The sequence below is a fragment of the Mastigoproctus giganteus genome, chromosome 10 (genome assembly GCF_048544385.1).
Source record: "Mastigoproctus giganteus isolate SK-2022 chromosome 10, ASM4854438v1, whole genome shotgun sequence".
Classification (NCBI taxonomy): Eukaryota; Metazoa; Arthropoda; class Arachnida; order Uropygi; family Thelyphonidae; genus Mastigoproctus; species Mastigoproctus giganteus.
In genome coordinates, this window is record NC_143584.1 from 203,811,761 (window position 1) to 203,830,337 (window position 18,577).

The 18,577-nt window shown below is 36.7% G+C and overlaps 1 protein-coding gene across 1 annotated transcript in view; it reads right to left on the reverse strand.

The window, feature by feature from the left end:
• The window catches only part of LOC150079794 (cysteine-rich hydrophobic domain-containing protein 2), a 67,929-nt gene that overhangs the window by 15,883 nt on the left and 33,469 nt on the right, over positions 1-18,577 (reverse strand). Inside the window, exons 2-3 of the mRNA XM_090382215.1 lie at positions 15,653-15,707; positions 5,872-6,027 (exon numbers count right to left, since the gene is read on the reverse strand). Of these exons, the coding sequence (XP_090238341.1) occupies positions 5,872-6,027; positions 15,653-15,707 (211 nt within the window). The remainder of the gene's footprint in view (positions 1-5,871; positions 6,028-15,652; positions 15,708-18,577) is intronic.

Sequence of the window (18,577 nt, forward strand, 5' to 3'; positions counted from 1 at the left end):
TCCTTCATACGTATTTCCTGAAAATTACAATCTACAGAAGTTCAAATCCAATGTCAACAAATATCTTCTTTCGTCTTCTTAACCTCAAACCCAAGCACGGTACTAAGTACTATAGGTTCCAATACCTCTCGTGTTTGGGGTTCACATAAAAAAAAAAAAAAAAAAAAATTCACATACAAGAAAAATTCCCTGTCCCCATTTTTTGCTCTCTTAGCCAGTGCTTTCTCATATGCAGGCTTAGCCTCCCTGACCTTACTGGTGGTACTATTACAGATCAAAACCTGAACCTGTTGTAGACTTCAGTACTTTTCATCACTGTAACTGTCCCATGCCATCTTTTTTTTTTCTGCTGTTTGACCAGCCAGCTCTGCAGATATCCATTTCATCATCCCCCTCCTGCAATATTTTCTTAAAGATATGTATGCATTTGTGGCTTCTGTGATTTTTGTTTTAAAAGTATTCCATAATTCAAACATATTTGCCATCCCTCAGAAATCTGCCCAATTTACAGATGCCATACAGCACCTTAAACTGTCAAAGTCCCCTCTTCTGAAGTTAAAACCTGTGCCTTCACCTTTAACTACTGCAACATCTTTCTTCATCTTCCAACTGACGATTGCATGATCCCTTCCTGAAAACAGTTCCTGTACTTTAAGCCCTGTGATGGGGTTAAGAATATTCTCACCCCTAATACTTTCTCTAACATGCTGGTACAAATAATAATCATCTAGTTTATTCAAAAAAGTTTTTCCCCATGGCGAGTTTCCCTCCCACTTATTTCAATCAATCTGGGGCAGATTAAAGTCACCTATAATAAGACATTCACGCTTGCTTGCCCATTCCATCTCCATGTATAGACTCTTGTCATATTCTTCACAATCTTCTGGTCTATAGATTACTTCCCCCCCCCCCTCATTGTTTCTTTGAATCCAACTAACTCACACTATACAGATTCTATGCTGGCAGATGTAAATTCAGATTCAGCAAAAGCTCTATTCGCGGTCAGGCTACTTTTGATAAGAAGCACGACCCCTCCACCCAGTCTATCTTTCTGAAATACATTATATACTGCAGTAGAACTCGTCATCACCAATTTGAGGGTGGCACCACATTTCTGTTAGTCGTATTATTTAGTCTTGCTTTTTCAACTCATCTATTGCCGTCCATTTGTGTAGAATTGCAAGATCAGCCTTTTGCCTCACCAAATCCTCAATTTCAGTTTTAAGACATTTTAGTCTTGCACTGTCACTTAACTCACAGTCTTGCACTCAGCATTAGTCGTCTTAACCAGGAATTCAAATTCAGCCATTTTATTGACAACATTCCTGATATTACTATAGACATAGTTGAGACTAAGCAATCTTGTATAGTTTACTACCCTGAAACACCCCTCAAAGTTATTTAGCTTTCCATCCCAAGCTTTATCTTCCCCCTCATTTGAAACATTGATACCCTCACAACATCTATCTTATCAACATCGGCTATTGTGGCAATGAACAAGAATTCATGAAGTGAGTGCAAGCATTGCTTTGACCCATATTATCTAAATTACTGTTCTCCCCCTAACCAGAAGCTTCCCTGGAACCCTTAGGGCAGGGGTTCCCAATCGTGGGCCACAGAGACTGCCCAATTCTTGTCTTTTTTTTTTTTTTGACAGGCATATGGCCACACCATTTTCGAGTTGTACCTGACAAAGCTGGCAGAACATGGTATGACTCGTGCAAGTTGCATGAGTCATACCGTGTTCTGCATAGTGTTTGGTTTCTGGCAGTTGCTGACAACTTATTCATGTGTTTTGTGGCAAGCTTGAGTCAGATGCAACAACTTCTATAGTGAAGAATATATATGTTATAATACACATATATATGGTATAATATGGTGAAAAGATATATAAATGGGGTCGTCCCTCAAGTAGCATCAATTCATTGCATGTTAATAAAAAATGTAGGGGCCATGCTACTCAAACTGTTTCTGGATCTGAAATCCAATCTAATGGCAATGATCATATGTTAATTTTTATCATATGTTCATTTTTTCTATTCCCTGCATTTTTTTTGGTCTTTTTTTTTTTTAGCATTACTTTTTTATTTGATGTTTCCTAGGTATTTCAAAAGTTTTATTCCAGAAACCCTTCTGAAATGACAAAACGAGGATATGATGAGCAATACATAAAATTTGGATTCACATTCTTCCACGATTGTGGAGAATTAAAGGGACAATGCATCCTGTGCCAGAAAATTCTCAGAAATCACTCTTTGCACCCATCGAAGTTGAAGCTCCATTTAGAGAAGATGCATCCACAACATCAACATAACGATATGGACTACTTCAAACGAATGGAAGAGAACATGAAGCGGCAGTGCTTGGATCAAAGTGGAGCATTGTTTCAGCAAGACAAGTGCCATACAGAGGCTCCTTATGCCGTCAGCTTCCTGATTGCACAACAGAAATCTAACACAGTCGGAGAGACTCTGATCAAGCCATGTGCCCTGAAGATGGCTCGTATTCTGCTTGGAGAAGAAGCTGAAAAAAAGTTCAACAAAATTTCTTTATCAAATAATATGGTTCAAAGGAGGATTGCTGACTTGTCTAATGACATAAAAGAACAGGTGATTGCTGAAACCAAAGACGCTGCATTTGGATTGTTTTCAATTCAGTTGGATGAATCTACAGTTGTTTCATCATGTTCCCAGCTTCTTGTCTTCGTTTGGTATGTGAAGGGCGATTCCATCAAGGAAGTATTCTTATTCTGCCGTTCTCTCAAAAGAAATACAAGAGCTGTGGATGTGATGGAAATAGTATCAGAGTTCTTTGACCATGAGGGACTGAACTGGCACAATCTATGTTGAGTGTGCACCGATGGCACCCCAACTCTGCTAGGAGAAAAAAGTGGCTTCTAAATGCTTGTTCGAGATCGATCTCCAGGCATCATTGGTGTTCACTGTCTGATTCATCGGCAAGCTTGTGCTTCAAAAACCCTTCCATCTCATCTTCAGGATGTTCTTGAATAAATCATCAAAATTGTGAACTACATGAAAAGCAGTGCTTTGAATTCCCGACTGTTCAAGCAATTGTGCACAACATAAGAACCTACTCTACTACAGCAAGGTGCGCTGGCTATCAAAAGGCAATGTTGTGGCATGAGTGTTTGAACTCCGGGAAGAGCTGCAGAGTTTCCTACAGATGGAAGAAAAGCACAAACTTGAAGCTTTTCTTTTGAAATTTTTTCTTTCATGAAAAGCTGTGGGTCTTTCACTGCATATACTTTGTGGATATTTTTGATCAACCGAAGAGACTGAATCTAAAGCTCCTTCAGGCTTCTCAACGTTGGTGCAGCTGAAGGCTTGGAACTGCCTTCAATGCGAGGCAGATCTTAGATGTGCGCTTTCTACAACAGAACCTAGGATTGGGTGCAGAAATTCAGGAGGATATCTCTCATTAAACTCACTTCAGCTTACACTGGTGCGAGTTTTTTTTTTTTTTTTTTCATTTGGCAGATGCCTGCAATGTTTTGTATTCACATAGAAATTGTTCAAATGAGAAACATTGTTCCATTAAATACTTTTAAATTAAACTAAGTTGTGGTTGTTATTGACATTTCTTTGATTTCAAAAAATTGCTCAGCTATGATCCCTGCTAGGCCACGACATGTCAGGCCAAAAGCCAGCTGGGCCACATAGTGAAAAAAAAGTTGAGAAACACTGCCTTAGGGTATCCTCAATGATACTGGCAAATATCCTTGCACCACCTTTATTCAAATGAATACCATCTCTACAAAATAGATTCCTTCTACGTACAAATGTGTGCCACGCTGGTAAAAATATCTCCAGTGGAGCCTAGAAGATTTCCTCAAGTCTCGAGTAAATCCACAAGGCTTGTAGATTTATGAAAATTCCTCGTGGTGAGTCAATTACAGATGCCAATTAACTCACAACATAACGGTATGCTCATCAAATGATAAATCCACCGATTAACTTGGTGGCAGTCAGGGTGTTTTATTTTTTTTTAAGTGCAGTTCTAAAAAACTTGCACTTCCAAAAACATTTTACAGTCTAAGCTTGGTTATTTTAAGTCATATATTACAGTATGTGAAGCTTTAAAAATTCCATAAAAAATATTTCAGTTTGTAGATTTATGAAAATTCCTGGTGGTGAGTCAATTACAGATGCCAATTAACTCACAATGTATCAGTATGCTCATCAAAGGATACTGCTATTTTGCTAATGTATGTTGTTCAATTCAAATTACTGAATGTCACTATCAGATTTCTTTTCCTTCCAATCACATAGCTCCCTGAGAAGCTGTTGTCGCCACCAACAAATTCCTCCAACTGCATCAATCATGTGCTGTTGTTTGGTTTTTAGGAGCATTAGCAACTAAGGCCATATTGCTCCAGGATATGCGGTGGTCATTCCCTGACCTTTCCGCATCCTCCGTATTTGGTGGTGATGGGCTCGAACCCCGGTCTAATCTAGAAGCGTGTGCTACGCACTGCTGCTTCTTCCCATCTGGCTACAGAGGTGCCCTCGATCATGTGCTCTACGAGCGGAATCTCAAAGTGTCATGCCCAGAAGTTCACTGATCCCATCTTTCCACCTAGTTGCACATCTTCCCCTCGATTTTTCCTTCCATTATATTCTTCAACAAAAAGTTTTCCCTTCTTACTATATGGCCAAAAAAACTTCAGTTTTCTTTTGTTGATGCTATGAAGAAGAATTTTAGGCCTGCCAATTTTATTCAATACCCACTCATTTGTTCTTTGATCAAGGTAAGAAATATGCAGTATTCTCCTGTAACACCACATTTCAAATACTTCAATTTTCTTCCTGTCAAATCTTCTCAGATTCCATCCTTCACATCCATCAATAGCAACTGGAAAAATTAGCAAATCAATGATTCTCAGTTTTGTCTTTAGGGGCAAATCTTTATCTCTCCATAATTTTGTCAGATCAGTGACCAACATTTAGCAATTGCCTGTCATCTCTTTACATTGTTGAGCAGTCACTATTTTTATTTATTCTTGACCCTAAGTAATCAAATTCATCAACTTCTTCAATATCTTGCCCATTAACCTTCACTTTACTGGAACTGTGATTATCACCAATCACCATAGTTTTAGTTTTACACACATTCAGAAACAATCCTTTTTTTTTACTTGCTTCCTTAGAATTGCAAATTAGCACAGTATCATCTGCATAGCAAAGGTTATTTGTCTTCAGTTCTCCAATTTTGATGCCAGTCTCTAAATCTTTCCAAAGCTTCATGCACGATATCTTCAGCATAAAGATTAAAAAGGTGAGGTGACAAAATACAGCCCTGCCTGACACCATTACCTATTTTGAAAAAGTCCATGTTTCCCATGTTGGTTCTCACAGTATCTTCCTGTTCCTGGTACAGCTGAATTATGTGGATTGGGAATCCCATATTAGTCATTGTTTCCCATAGTTTCTCATGTTGAACACAATCAAATGCTTTTGAATAATCTATAAAACACGAAATGACTGGAACATTGAATTCTTTACATTTTTCGATAATCAGTCGTAGACTTAAGATCTGATCTTAAGTCTACGATCAGATCTTGCTTTTCTGGCATTTCTTCTTCAAGTTTACTTGAGATTCTGTTTAATATGATTTTAAGAAGAATCTTGCTAGCATGAAAAATTAGACTAATAATCCTGTAATTTGAGTAAATTTTCAGATCTCCTTTTTCAGATTTAATCCATTATAAAAAAAAAAAAAAAAAAAAAAAATTTATCCATAATGTAATAAAAAAGTTTTTATAGATAAAAAATGAGAATAATAAAATTTAAAACTAGCATTTCTAAATATTTAAAAAATTAATCAGAGAATAAGAAAAAAAAAAAAACATACCCTTTTGCTAAGGCATATTACTGGCCACAGTGAACATCCAAGAGTGCAACAACAACATAAACAACCGCAAAATAACCATTTTACATTTACAGGCAATGTCTTCCTGAGCACACTGTTAACCCTTGAAATGGTTGCTTTGTATTCCTCTGGGGCAACCTGAATATTAATAGAAAACACTAGTAGGAAATGAATTATGTAGGCTTGTAAGGTCTTAACATGAGACCTACTACCTATGGATTTCTAAAACATATCTGCATAAGTGTATTTCACACATCGGTTCTTTTTACTAAAAATTTACTTAAAATTGAAAAGGGTGTCTTACTCTTTATAAGTATCAATAAAAATACTAAAATTAAATATTAATAAATTACAAACATTTCTAATTAAAAAAATTAAGATCTTCAATAAATGAGCTTTAATGCTCAATTTTACAGGAACAGCTGGTGGGATATTAAAGCTAATTAGCACTATTCATTTTTTTAACTGGGAAATCTGTTCACCAGTTTGGTATCTTAATTATCAAGTGCTGCAGCAAAATAGCAATAATCATTGAAACAAACATGGGAAGGCACCACACATTAAGTGGTGATGTACTTCTTGAAAGAATAATACTGTTTATTTGTATTGATAAATTTCATCCACTGCAATTTACGAAAGAAATGCCATATTTCTTTATAATATGCCATATTATAATGCCATATAATATGCCTTTTCAAAGTGCAGAGCACAAATTTTTACTTTCGTGTATCTTGTCCTATACAAAATGAGATAAACCTTGCTGCTGTTAATTTAAACATTTTAAATCAATCTAAAAAAAAATTACCTATAAATTTCTGTTGAATTTATAAAATTTATAATGCAAATTATGAATTAAAGCAGTCACTTAAGTTCTAAAAATAAGGAAGAGCCAAAAGGTTATTATTGTACTAGGAATTTTTATGGTCATATCACACATTGTGTGTACATGAGTTGTTTGTTTGTTTGTTTGTTTGTTATTTGGTTTTTAGGAGCATTAGCAACCAAGGCCATATTGCTCCGGGATATGCAGTGGTCATTCCCTGACCTTTCCGCATCCTCCGTATGTGTACATGAGTGTCACCAGTTTGATCTGCACATGGTATCGTTTGAAAAATCCAAAATAACTCACATCAGAAAATCCAACTAACCTCCACTTTAAATAAACTAACTACACACATGATGAAAAGGCCTTTAAGAATTCCTTCAATCTCTAACAGCTTCTGAACTGAGACCTTTCCAAACAAATATTATACCACTATAGTCATGAAGGACAAGCCAAAAAGATAAATCAGCAAGAAAAACAGTAGGTCAGAGCTCAGAAAATTCTGAGTAGGATTGGCATTATACCTAAGGAACCAAGTATTTTACAGCTCAATCATATAGCAACAGAGATGATGAATGCCAAATTTTGTTCAACATATTTCAACTAAATGAAAAGTGCAATAGATGCACACTTTTTCAGATTACTCCAAATGATGTCATTGCCACAAGTATGTTAAATAAGGTGAGGAACACACACACACACACACACACACATGCATGTTTATACTATGAAACAACTATTTGGAATTGAGAGGCATGGTATGGTATATCAACAAATAAATAGGGGAAATGAGTTTAATCTGCATTTGAAAGGACAAATACACAAAGGAACAATTTCAAATGGCCAAAACCACGTTTTGCTTCCAGAGAAAAATGTCATCCCCAAACTTTACCTCATCTATATCAATGTATTATAAACAATTGAACTAATGGAACACTTATCTACAAAAAGAACAAGATCTTCCAGAAACTTCATAATTCATTTTGCAAATAGAAGGGATCTCCAAGTTCTAACCTCAGAGATGATCATTTCCATCTGCTACAGTCTGATTACTTTTTCTAAGAAAAGTCTCACCTGTCAATATACTCAACTGCAATAGTCATATAACTTGTCTTAATTATTAATACTGCAATTCCTTTTGCTTTAAATGTGGTACTTGCATATACAGTAGAACACCAATTATCTGGGATTCAACTATTCACTGAGTTGGTTTAACTGTCATCCCGGAAAAAAAAAAAAAAAATATATATATATATATATTTAATAACAGTTATTAAAAAAAATCATAATTAATGGAGTATATTATTTCTCTTTGCAAATCAATTCATAACATAGTGGAAATTGAGTGTGTACCCCTTCTCAGACCATAGGATGCTGTACCCTTATCTCAAGGTGCCTCCGTAGCCAGGTGGGCAGGAGCAGCAGTGCGTAGCACACACTCCTTGATTAGACCGGGGTTCGACCCAGTGACCACCAAATACGAAGGATGTGGAAAGGTCACGGAATGACCACCGCCATATCCCCGGAGCAATATGGCCTTAGTTGCTGATGCTCCTAAAAAACCAAATAACAATAACAACCTTATCTCAAAACTACCCTACTTCTACTTCCACAGTTGCATGTTAAGTTTTGCTTGCCAATAACATTGTTTATGCCAAAATGCAGGTGTTAGAAAATGACAGCAGGGTGAGAAGGGGGGGAATATTTTAAAAAGTAATTAAAACTGTTTTTAATAAAAAAAAAAATGGATGTCGCAATTGCGTTAATCAAAGATTGAAAATAAAAGTGACATCAAAAAGTGAACGATTTTGAATTTTGTTTTGCTAATTTTTAAGATTATAAAATGGATTACTTTTTCTGAGTGTGCATAAGCTCTTGAAAACATTTGGCAGGACTCGTTAGGGGTACATTGTTAAATCTCATTCGTATGTTACGGAAAGATACGCCTTTCAGTAACATTTTTCTCACAGTTCTCACACCTCTAAAAACATCAAGTAAATGAAAATAATCATTTTACCAAATTGTAAATTATTAAAAGAAGAGGAAAAAGATGCTGCATCACACACGGATGAATGTGGAACTGGCCAACCAATTGTATGGGATGTAATTTAAAACTTGTGTCTAAATGAGAAATACTTGCCACAGCTTTACAAATAAAAACTAAAAAGCATTACAAATGAACAACTTGAAACTGTAATGATAGAGTGGTTTCTGCAACAAAAAGAAGGAACTCTAGTATCTGGGCCAATGATAAATAAGGCAAACTATTTTTTGAGATATCAGAAATTCCTGGAACATTTCAATTTTCTCTGATTGGTTAGAATGGTTTAAAGAGATGGCATAGTATACAGGAGTTAGAAATATAAGGTGAAAAGCTTTTGTGCTGGTAAAGTGGGAGCAACATTATTCTGTGACAAATTAGCAAAGGTTAAGGAGAAGGATCTTGTTCCAGCAAAAAAATTATAATGCAAATGAAACAGGAATACACTGGTGAGCAACGTCCAGTCACACATTAGCATTCATACAAGAAAAAATACCCTGGGACATGAGAGTAAAGGCAGAATTGCAATTCTGTGGGAAAATCAAAATCTCCTAGAGGTCTGAAGAAGAAAATTATTCTACCAGTAAATTATTTTAAACATTAATCCATTTGGATACCTAAGGATATTTTCGAAAAACAGCAAAAAGATAAATTTGTTCCACATGACAAAAATTTTATATCTCAAAAAGGACTCCCCCAGAAATCAATTCTGTTACTAGGTTCTAGGCAATAGATGACTCTCATCAACAAGTGCAATACAACCACTTTGCTTATTAGAGGCTTGAAGTGGTGGAATCCATGTTTAGTCTCTAGAGCAAAGCTCCAGCAATCCCCCCGTCTCTTCCATTATGTAGTATGATCATTGTCTCTTGATGTTATGATAGACATCATGGCGAGATCTAATTTTCCTTAGATTTCGAGGGTACAACTGTGAAATGGTGTTCACAGGCTGGCCACTAGATAATCCACTGGACCGAACCTATTGGTAATTCTCTGGGAGGCTTCCAGATCAGTTAGTGTAAAATCTCACTGCCTCCACTCTGCCAAATAGTGATTGGGGGGTCCGAGTAGCATGTATGTGGGGAACACTGCCGAGGCCACATTATGTCAAGGAGCTGGGTATATTCTTGCCGTGTATACGCCATATCCAAAAATTTCAATACTTCATACAGCATGTCCTCACCACCTTTTCTCACTACTGAATACATCATGAATTGTCAAACTAATAGAAAAAAACATCTGCAAAAATATCTAAACCTCCCAAACACTTCCTCGTTCATTTCACAAATATACGTGTTCGAATCTCAATGATGTCTACTTCCTTTTACAGTCTGCCAAACCCCATATACTTTTTCTGACAGAATCCCAGTTATCGGTTGATTCATCTCAGTTGGTCGAATTATTTGCTGTACAATTCTTTTCACTTCAAAAGTGGTATTTTGCGCATATGTTCATTCTGATATTTCCTGTCAATGAATTAGTAATTTGGAATCACCTCTTTTCAATCTTCTCTGGCTTAAAACCTCTCTACCACATTCTGTCAAATTCATCTGTTGCCACTATCACTCTCCCAATTCCACTAATCACTTGGAACTCTTTAATGTCCTCTCTTTTAAACTTGACTTTCTCCAGCCAATTTTCCTAATAGTGAGATAATTTTGCTTGGTGATTTTAATGTTCACAAATCCAGCTGGCTTCCATTTTCTAGTCACACAGACCCAGCTGGTTGAGATGCTTAGACTTTTGCAATTATTAATGACCTCACACAGATTGTTCATTTTTCTACCAAACCAGACAATCCTAAAACACGCAGTCAACTTGCTTGATATTTTTCTCACAAACAACCCTTCTAAATGTGTAAAACGGTCTTCTAGGCACCTCTTCTTCAACGGAGCCATTCTCTTGTGGCCATTCTCAACCTCGTGTTGTTTGCCATTACAAGAATGCAAAATGGGATGATCTGCAAGATTTCTTTTCTTCTTTTCCTTTTTTGCATTACTGTTTCAATTCTTCTGACGTCAATGTTTGCTCAGATTGTCAGTCTTGTAGGAATGAAATCCTTTATTCCATACTTCTCGTTAAAATCTCGTCCTTTATCTAAACTTTAGTTTTCCAATAAATGTGCTAAGGCTGTTCAAGAGAAGAATGTTGCATATCTCAGTTGGCTTGTATCCAAATCTCCAGCTTTATTTTCTGTTAAAACCAAAGCTCGCAACAATTGTAAAACAGTTATTAATCAGTCTAAACCAAATTTTGAATAGGCTAAGAGTAGAAAACTTGCTTCTTGTCCAGATGGTAATCGAGAATTCTGGTCTCTTGCCAAAGCTATTAGCATAGCTTTTGCCTATTTCTGTTCCCACTTCTTTCAAAATTAGATGGGTCTATTGCCATTTCAGCCAAAGATAAAGCTGATCCTATTTTTCTTCCAACTCGTGTATTCATGACCTTGGCAAATCACCTTCAACCATTCACAGTACACTTCATTTAATGACTTCTGTGGTATTCCATCAAAAGAATGTCAGAAGGATTTTGAACAATCTTAATGCTAAGAAAGCTCCAGGTTCTGATGGTATTTCTCCACTTTTTCTCAAAACCTGAACTTATTCCTGTTTTACGTCGCCTTTTTTCACTTTCTTATTCCGAAAGTGTTTTCCTTTCTGCTTGGAAATTTGCTCTTATCCAGCTAGTTCCTAAAAAGTATGACAAATCCCTCCCATCCAATTATCATTTTAAAATTTAAAATGCAATGAGATGTTAGAACACTTCTTCATTATCAGCTGACAATAACAATGTCATGAGTGCATAACTGACTACAAAGAAGTAAAGATTAGACATGTCTAAACGTGTTATGTTTTGACACTGCACTCTGCTGTTTCAATCTTGAACAATGAGCATAATCCAGATACAATTTTAAATAGACCCCACACATGCCTTAACCCTTTCCACAGTACAGAGAAATCGACTAACCACAAAATAATTAACAATTATTAGTACGAATTCGGCCAGTATCAACACACTAGCAGTGGCTTGGATTATGTTATTCACCTGGTGACAAAATCCATGAAAAAGTCTGAAGAATTTGTGGCTTTAACTCTCAACGTTTTTGTTTTTGGCATACATGTGCTTTTACAAAGCTTCCATCTTATAGTCTGCCTCTCAATTTTTGCAATTAGATACCAGTTTCCTCTCCTTACCACTTGCTGCATACAATTGTTGTAACTCCCTATTTTCTAACTTTTCAAATGATTCCAGAGTTTCCCAAGGGTTTTTCACCTTCACCTGCTGTTTCACTCCAGTGTATTACTGACCTTTTCCACTGACCAGACATATTTAGTTTTGATGACAGTATGCTACATTCCCCTTTCCAGTTTGCCAAACCCTGCTCTGCACAAACAGCTGCAACTTCTCAAATAACCACCAATAGTTCCTTAAATTCTTTCTCCAAGTAATTCTTCAGGGAAGTGACGTAAACTTAGTTAAATTCAGTCCTAAAACACAGTCAGGTCTTTTATATTATAACAAAAATAAAGTTCTGCTGAACCCATGCTGATCTTCAATGGGGTAACCCCGACTTCTTCCCGGTGTAAGCATATCACAAATGCTTCCTCTGCATCAAAAAAAGACTAAGCATCATGCCTTTTCTATGGATAGACCAGAATATTTCCATGTTCTTAATTAGCATTTACAAGGTGTGGCTATCAAATAATGAGACCGTACATGCAGCCACCACTACACACCAAGCGCCTGAAACAAAGGTGCAGGAGTGGACATCGAACCTTTCCCTAGTTGTCTGAAAAATCATGTTCAACACACACATTTGCTTTGCAGCGAGACAAGTTTCATTACCTTATGATATTGTAGTTTGCTGGAAAAATGCATACAAAAAGAATCGAACAAATCAAACTCAAATTTTTAAAAAAACTAAAAAAACAACTGAAAATTGAGTTGTTATATCAAGTTTATGGAAAAGATACTGTCAATAGCTTGTTTGAATGGCATAAAAGATTTTTAGACAGAAGCGAGAATGTTAGCATTAGCATTAGTAGAGACATATGATACAAGAAAGCAAGCTTATGTAGCATCAGCCGAAAAAAAAAAAAAAAAAAACCTTCCACTTCACCCCTTCGTTCGTTCGAAATACCTGTCCAGCTGAGCCTTAAATTTATTTAGGCTATCAACTTTCACAACAAGGGATGGAAGTCTGTTCCACCAACCAACTACCTGCTGGCTAAAGGCAAATTTCCGCACATCTATCCTACATCTGTCTTTCCTCAATTTGAATTTATGCCCTCTCAGGTGATTATTCTGAGCAAGAGGAAGAATCCCATCAGCACTGAGCATGCTCAAACCATTCAAGGCTTTATACACCTCTATCAGATCACCTCGCCAGTGCCTAGTTTCCAGACACTAATTTGCAAAACTTAAGCCTTTCTTCGTAAGAGCAACCCCATGACCAGGCTATCCAATATCCATGAAAACTGATGAAAATGTGATGAAAATGGGTAAGGACACTGATTAGAAGTGATCGTTGTTTAAACATTAGAATGGTTGCATCAGAACTCAATATGGACAAAGAAAGTTAGACAAATTAACTGAAAATTTAGGCATGAGAAAAGTGTGTATCAAGATGGTACCAAAAATTCTGAATGAAGTTCAAAGAATGAGAAGACTTCAGACTTTAAGGGTGGAAATTGCTGTTCCGGTATACCCAGGAACTAAAAGACAGTCAATGCAATGGAAGACAAAACAATCGCCAAACCAAACAAAGAAGAATGTCAAAATCAAAAGTGAAAACCATGCTTCTTTCTTTCTTTGATATTAAAGGAATTATTATGACTGAATATGTCCCACCAAATTAGAGTGTATCAATAAAACATACTACATCAAAGTTCTCACAAGGCTGCATGAAAAAATTCAGAGGAAGAGACCTAAATTGTGGAAGCATGGTCAGATATTCCATTAAGACAATGCTCCAGCGCACAATGCACTGTTTGCCAGTTTCTGACCAAAAAAACAAATACCTGTGTGTATACATGCACCCTACTTGCCAGACCTAAGCCACTTGTGACTTTTTTCTCTTCCCTAAACTGAAAACTGTACTTAAGGGTACCCAATTTTAAGCCTACTGAAGACATTCAGAAAAATTGACCAAAATGTTAAAATGGCTTACAGAAGATGGCTTCCAGAAATATTTCTGTGCTTGGAAGAAACATATGGGACAGTATGTGCAGGCCGAAGGCAACTGTTTTGAAGAGGATAACTGGTAAGTTACAAACTATTTCATTATATTTATTTTATTGCAACAGTCTCATTATTTAATAGCCACATCTTGTATAATACATTCTTATTCTTCCAAAACAGTCCAAGTACCTCCAAAATAATTTACACACTTGATGGGTTGAATTACAAAAAAAATAAATAAATAAAGGAGGAAAGGGAATTGGGAGTTATGACACAGTCAAAGTTCTCCAAGCAGTGTAGAGATGGAAAGGAAGGCCAAGGTTCTATCAATGATTTTTCAAGCATTTGCTTAGCAGAGATAAGGAAGTCATAATCCCACTGCATGAGGCAATTGTAAGACTATACTTAGAATACTGTGTTCAAATAAAGAGACTGCACCTAAAAAAAGACATGAAGCTTCTTAAAAGGGTCCCAAAGACGGGCAATCCATTTAGTAAGATCACTAAAAAGGATGTCCATATGAGGAAAGACTTCAAACAGCTACTACTACAGAGCTTTAAAACTAGGCACCTTAGAGGGGATCTGATTGAAGTATACAAGGCTCTAAGAAGTGAAAGTAAAATAAGTGAGGGCAAAATCTTCACTGTTATGATTCCAGAACTAAGGGTGATAAATTCAAATTACACAGAGAAAGAGGTTTAGACTGGATCGCAAGAAGTTTTTAATTACTGGTATATGTTGATCCATGGGTGGTTAAAGTCCAATGGTTAGCTGGATCTATGTGAGGAGAGAGAGAGAGAGAGAGAGAGAGAGAGAGAGAGAGAGAGAGAGAGAGAGAGAGAGAAAGAGTCAAAGTTAGTTTATTATGATTATTTTTTAATTAATTTTTTGGCTTGTGCAGCAAAAGCCTAGTTCTTCCTTGTACTATATAGCTAATACTAATATCCAGTTGAAGCATGTGTTTCACTCTTACTAATGATAAAGCAGAAAGCTGTCAGTGAACATAAGGTAAAATTTTTAGAAATAATCCAATGAAAATTGTATTTCTTTATTAAATGCACATAAAACAAAAGTTCTAATTATTAGCTGACTTTCCCATTCTATTCATGCTACACCACTTTCACGAACCTTGTTAAATGCATCTAAAGAGATAAGCTACTTACTTTTTAAAAAAGCAAACATGTTACACCACTTCCACCTCTCTAAAATCTTAGAAGACAGGAAGAACAACATTTCCACTACCTATGGTCAACACCTACAATTCCTGTAGCAATTGAACACGTGCAGATTTCCTTGCAAAGTGTCCAAATCCTCAGATGGAAAAAAGCATTCTCCTTGGAGAAAGGAATAGCTAAACAGCAATACTAGGAAATAGCTTTTGGAAGCAGTAAAGAAAATTCAATCAAACACTAAAACATTATTTTAAGTAAGTACAATTTTAGTTTGTCTTTAGCTTGGAAATAAAGTAGCTTTATTTTATTCAACTCATAACTCATCAGATCTGCATGACATCTAAAGCCCTTCTAGGTAATAAAATATTTAAAAACTTTTAAAAGACAAAATTCAGACAAAAATTGTTTAAAACACCATTATTTAGATATAAAAGGTCTTAAGCAAGAGAATTCAGGATTTTTGTTACAAGTAATAAATAAATTTAGTCAGCAAATAGTGTCAGGCATTTTATTTTATTTATACTATATTACAAAAATTTTACTCACTTTTGCTAGAAGAGCTGATGGGAATTCTGTATCAAATCTATTACTTAAGCCAAATCTAAGGGGGGAAAAACAAAAAAAAAGTTAGACACACATATTCTTTAACAAGAAAACCAGGAAAAAATCTTAAAACTTATTCTAAATTAAAACAGGAATCTGTAGAATTACATATATCAAAATTATTTTTTGCATCCACTTCCTTTATTACTGCAATATTACTTTATTACTCCAATGAGACTGATCAGACAAAACTGTCCCTTAAAAAATCCATAACTGTGACTGCATTATAATTGCATTCCTACGTAGGAATGGTCCCGTATTACTTCCTTAACCAGTGATTAAGGAAGACCATTATTTTCCCTGGAACAAAAGTTAAACTAACAGGTCTGTAATTACTCACGTCACTTTTTTATCCCCCTTTGTGAATTGGAGATACATTTGCACATCTCCAGAGCATAGGAACCTCCCACAAATCGAAAAATGCTCTTGTAATTATAGCTACAGGTTTGCTCATCTCTTTGGCTACCTTCCTTAATATAAATGCATATATCCCATCTGCCCTAGGGGCCTTTTTTAAGCTAAGCTTCAACAATTTCTCTTCCACTTTCCTCTCAGTTTGTCAATAGCTGGAAAGTTAAAATGCCCCAATTATAAGACATTCTGATTTACTGGCCAACTCTATTTCTCTGTATACTTTTTTGTAATACTTATCACAGTCATTAGATTAGGCCTATAACACACTGCTGCTCTCATTTTCATTTTCTCAGTGCTTATGTCACACCAAACTGCCTCGACATTGCACTGGCAAGCATGTTGACAAGATGCACTTCTTTTGATTTAAAATGCTTCTTAACTAAAGGCATAAAAACTCTTCGCCTGCTGTCCTATCTGCCCAATACAGATTTGTGAGGTCTGTCACAGATATTCTCTCAGGTATGACAAGTACAGCTTGCTATATGAATATCTGAAATGCTGATGGAACTGATATTCAGGTGACACTTCAACCATGTGAATAGAATTTCAGCAAAGTCTAGCTGTTCTGTAACAATCAAATCTTTTGCTTCAACCTTCATGATGGTGGTACTGTTAGTAACACTGGGTAAAACCCCCAGTGCAAGTCCTTCCTGGAATATGGAACCCAGTATACTGGAGGGGACACCCGGGTGTAAACCAACATAAGCAGGAGTCAAGGTGTGATGTTAGCATTAGCATTAGTAGAGGCATATGATGCAAGAAAGCAAGCTTATTCAGCATCAGCCAAAAAAAAAAAAAAAAACACACACCACTCCCATTTCACCCCTCCGTTCGTTCGAAATACCTGTCCAGTTGAGCTTTAAATTTGTTTAGGCTATCAACTTCAACAACAAGTGATGGAAGTCGGTTCCACCAACCAACCACCCGCTGGCCAAAGGCAAATTTCCGCACATCTATCCGACATCCGTCCTTCCTCAATTTGAATTTATGCCCTCTGAGCTGATTATTCTGAGCAAGATGAAGAATCCCATTGGCATTGAGCATGCTCAAACCATTCAAAGCCTTATACACCTCTATCAGATCACCTCTCCGGTGCCTAGTCTCCAGACTCTGTAATTTGCAAAACTTAAGCCTTTCTTCGTAAGAGCAACCCTTTGTTCCATTCACTCATCTTGTTGCCCTTCTCTGTACCCGTTCCAGCAGCTCCACATCCTTCCTGAAATGAGGCCTCCAGACCTGTATACAGTACTCAAGATGTGGTCTAACCATTGCCTTATACAAGGGAATAATCACCTCCTTATCCCTGCTAGAAAAATTCCTCTTTATCATTGACAAGACACCATGAGCTACTCTTGCAGCTCGTCTGCACTGCTCAGAGAACTTCATATCTGCCTGCACAATTATCCCCAGGTCCTTTTCATTCTCCACCACTGTCAGTGTAGTACCGCAGAGTTGATACGTTGCTCTGGGGTTACTGTTTCCCATATGTAGTACTTTACATTTGTCAATGTTAAACTTCATTTGCCACCTCTCAGCCCATGTGTTCAACCTTTCCAGATCCTGTTGCAGCAGCATAGCGTCAGTAGTGTCCTTAACAACCCTGCCAACCTTTGTATCATCTGCAAACTTGGACATTAAACTTGATATCCCATCATCAATATCATTCATAAACACCGAAAACAACAACGGACCCAACACTGAACCCTGAGGAACTCCACTAATAACATTAGTCCACGTTGAGCAGTGTCCATTGATTACCACTCTCTGTCTTCTGCCACTCAACCATCCCCTTATCCATAGCAGCAATTTGCCTCCAATGCCACACTGCTCCAATTTGTGCAGCAGTCTTCCATGTGCAACAGTATCAAAAGCCTTTCTAAGATCCAAATATATAATATCAAAGTTATTCCCTGCATCCAGTTCTTTTGTGACTACATCATAGTATCCAATCAAATTGGTCAGGCAAGACCTGCCCTTAACAAAACCATGCTGCGTCTGAGCTATAACTGAATTCTTGTCTAGATGATCCTGCAGTGCTTCTTTAACCAGTGCCTCCATTAATTTACCTGCAACAGAAGTTAAACTAACAGGTCTATAATTACTTGTGTCAGCCTTTGATCCTCCTTTGTGAATTGGGGTTACATTTGCACATCTCCAGTCTATGGGTACCTCTCCTGAGTCCAAAGAAGCTCTCATAATTATGGCTAGGGGCTTGCTTACTTCCTTTGCTGCCTCCTTTAATATAACTGGATAGATCCCATCCACCCCAGGTGCCTTTTTTATGTTTATCCTCAACAATCTCTCCTCCACTTTCCTCTCAGTTATTACAAAATCATCCAGCTCACTGCCAATGTTTACTTTACCTACATCATTCTCCTTCCTGAATAACTCCTCATGCGTGAATGTAGATGCAAAATACTCGTTTAAATTGTTAGCCACCTGAGCAGGATCCTC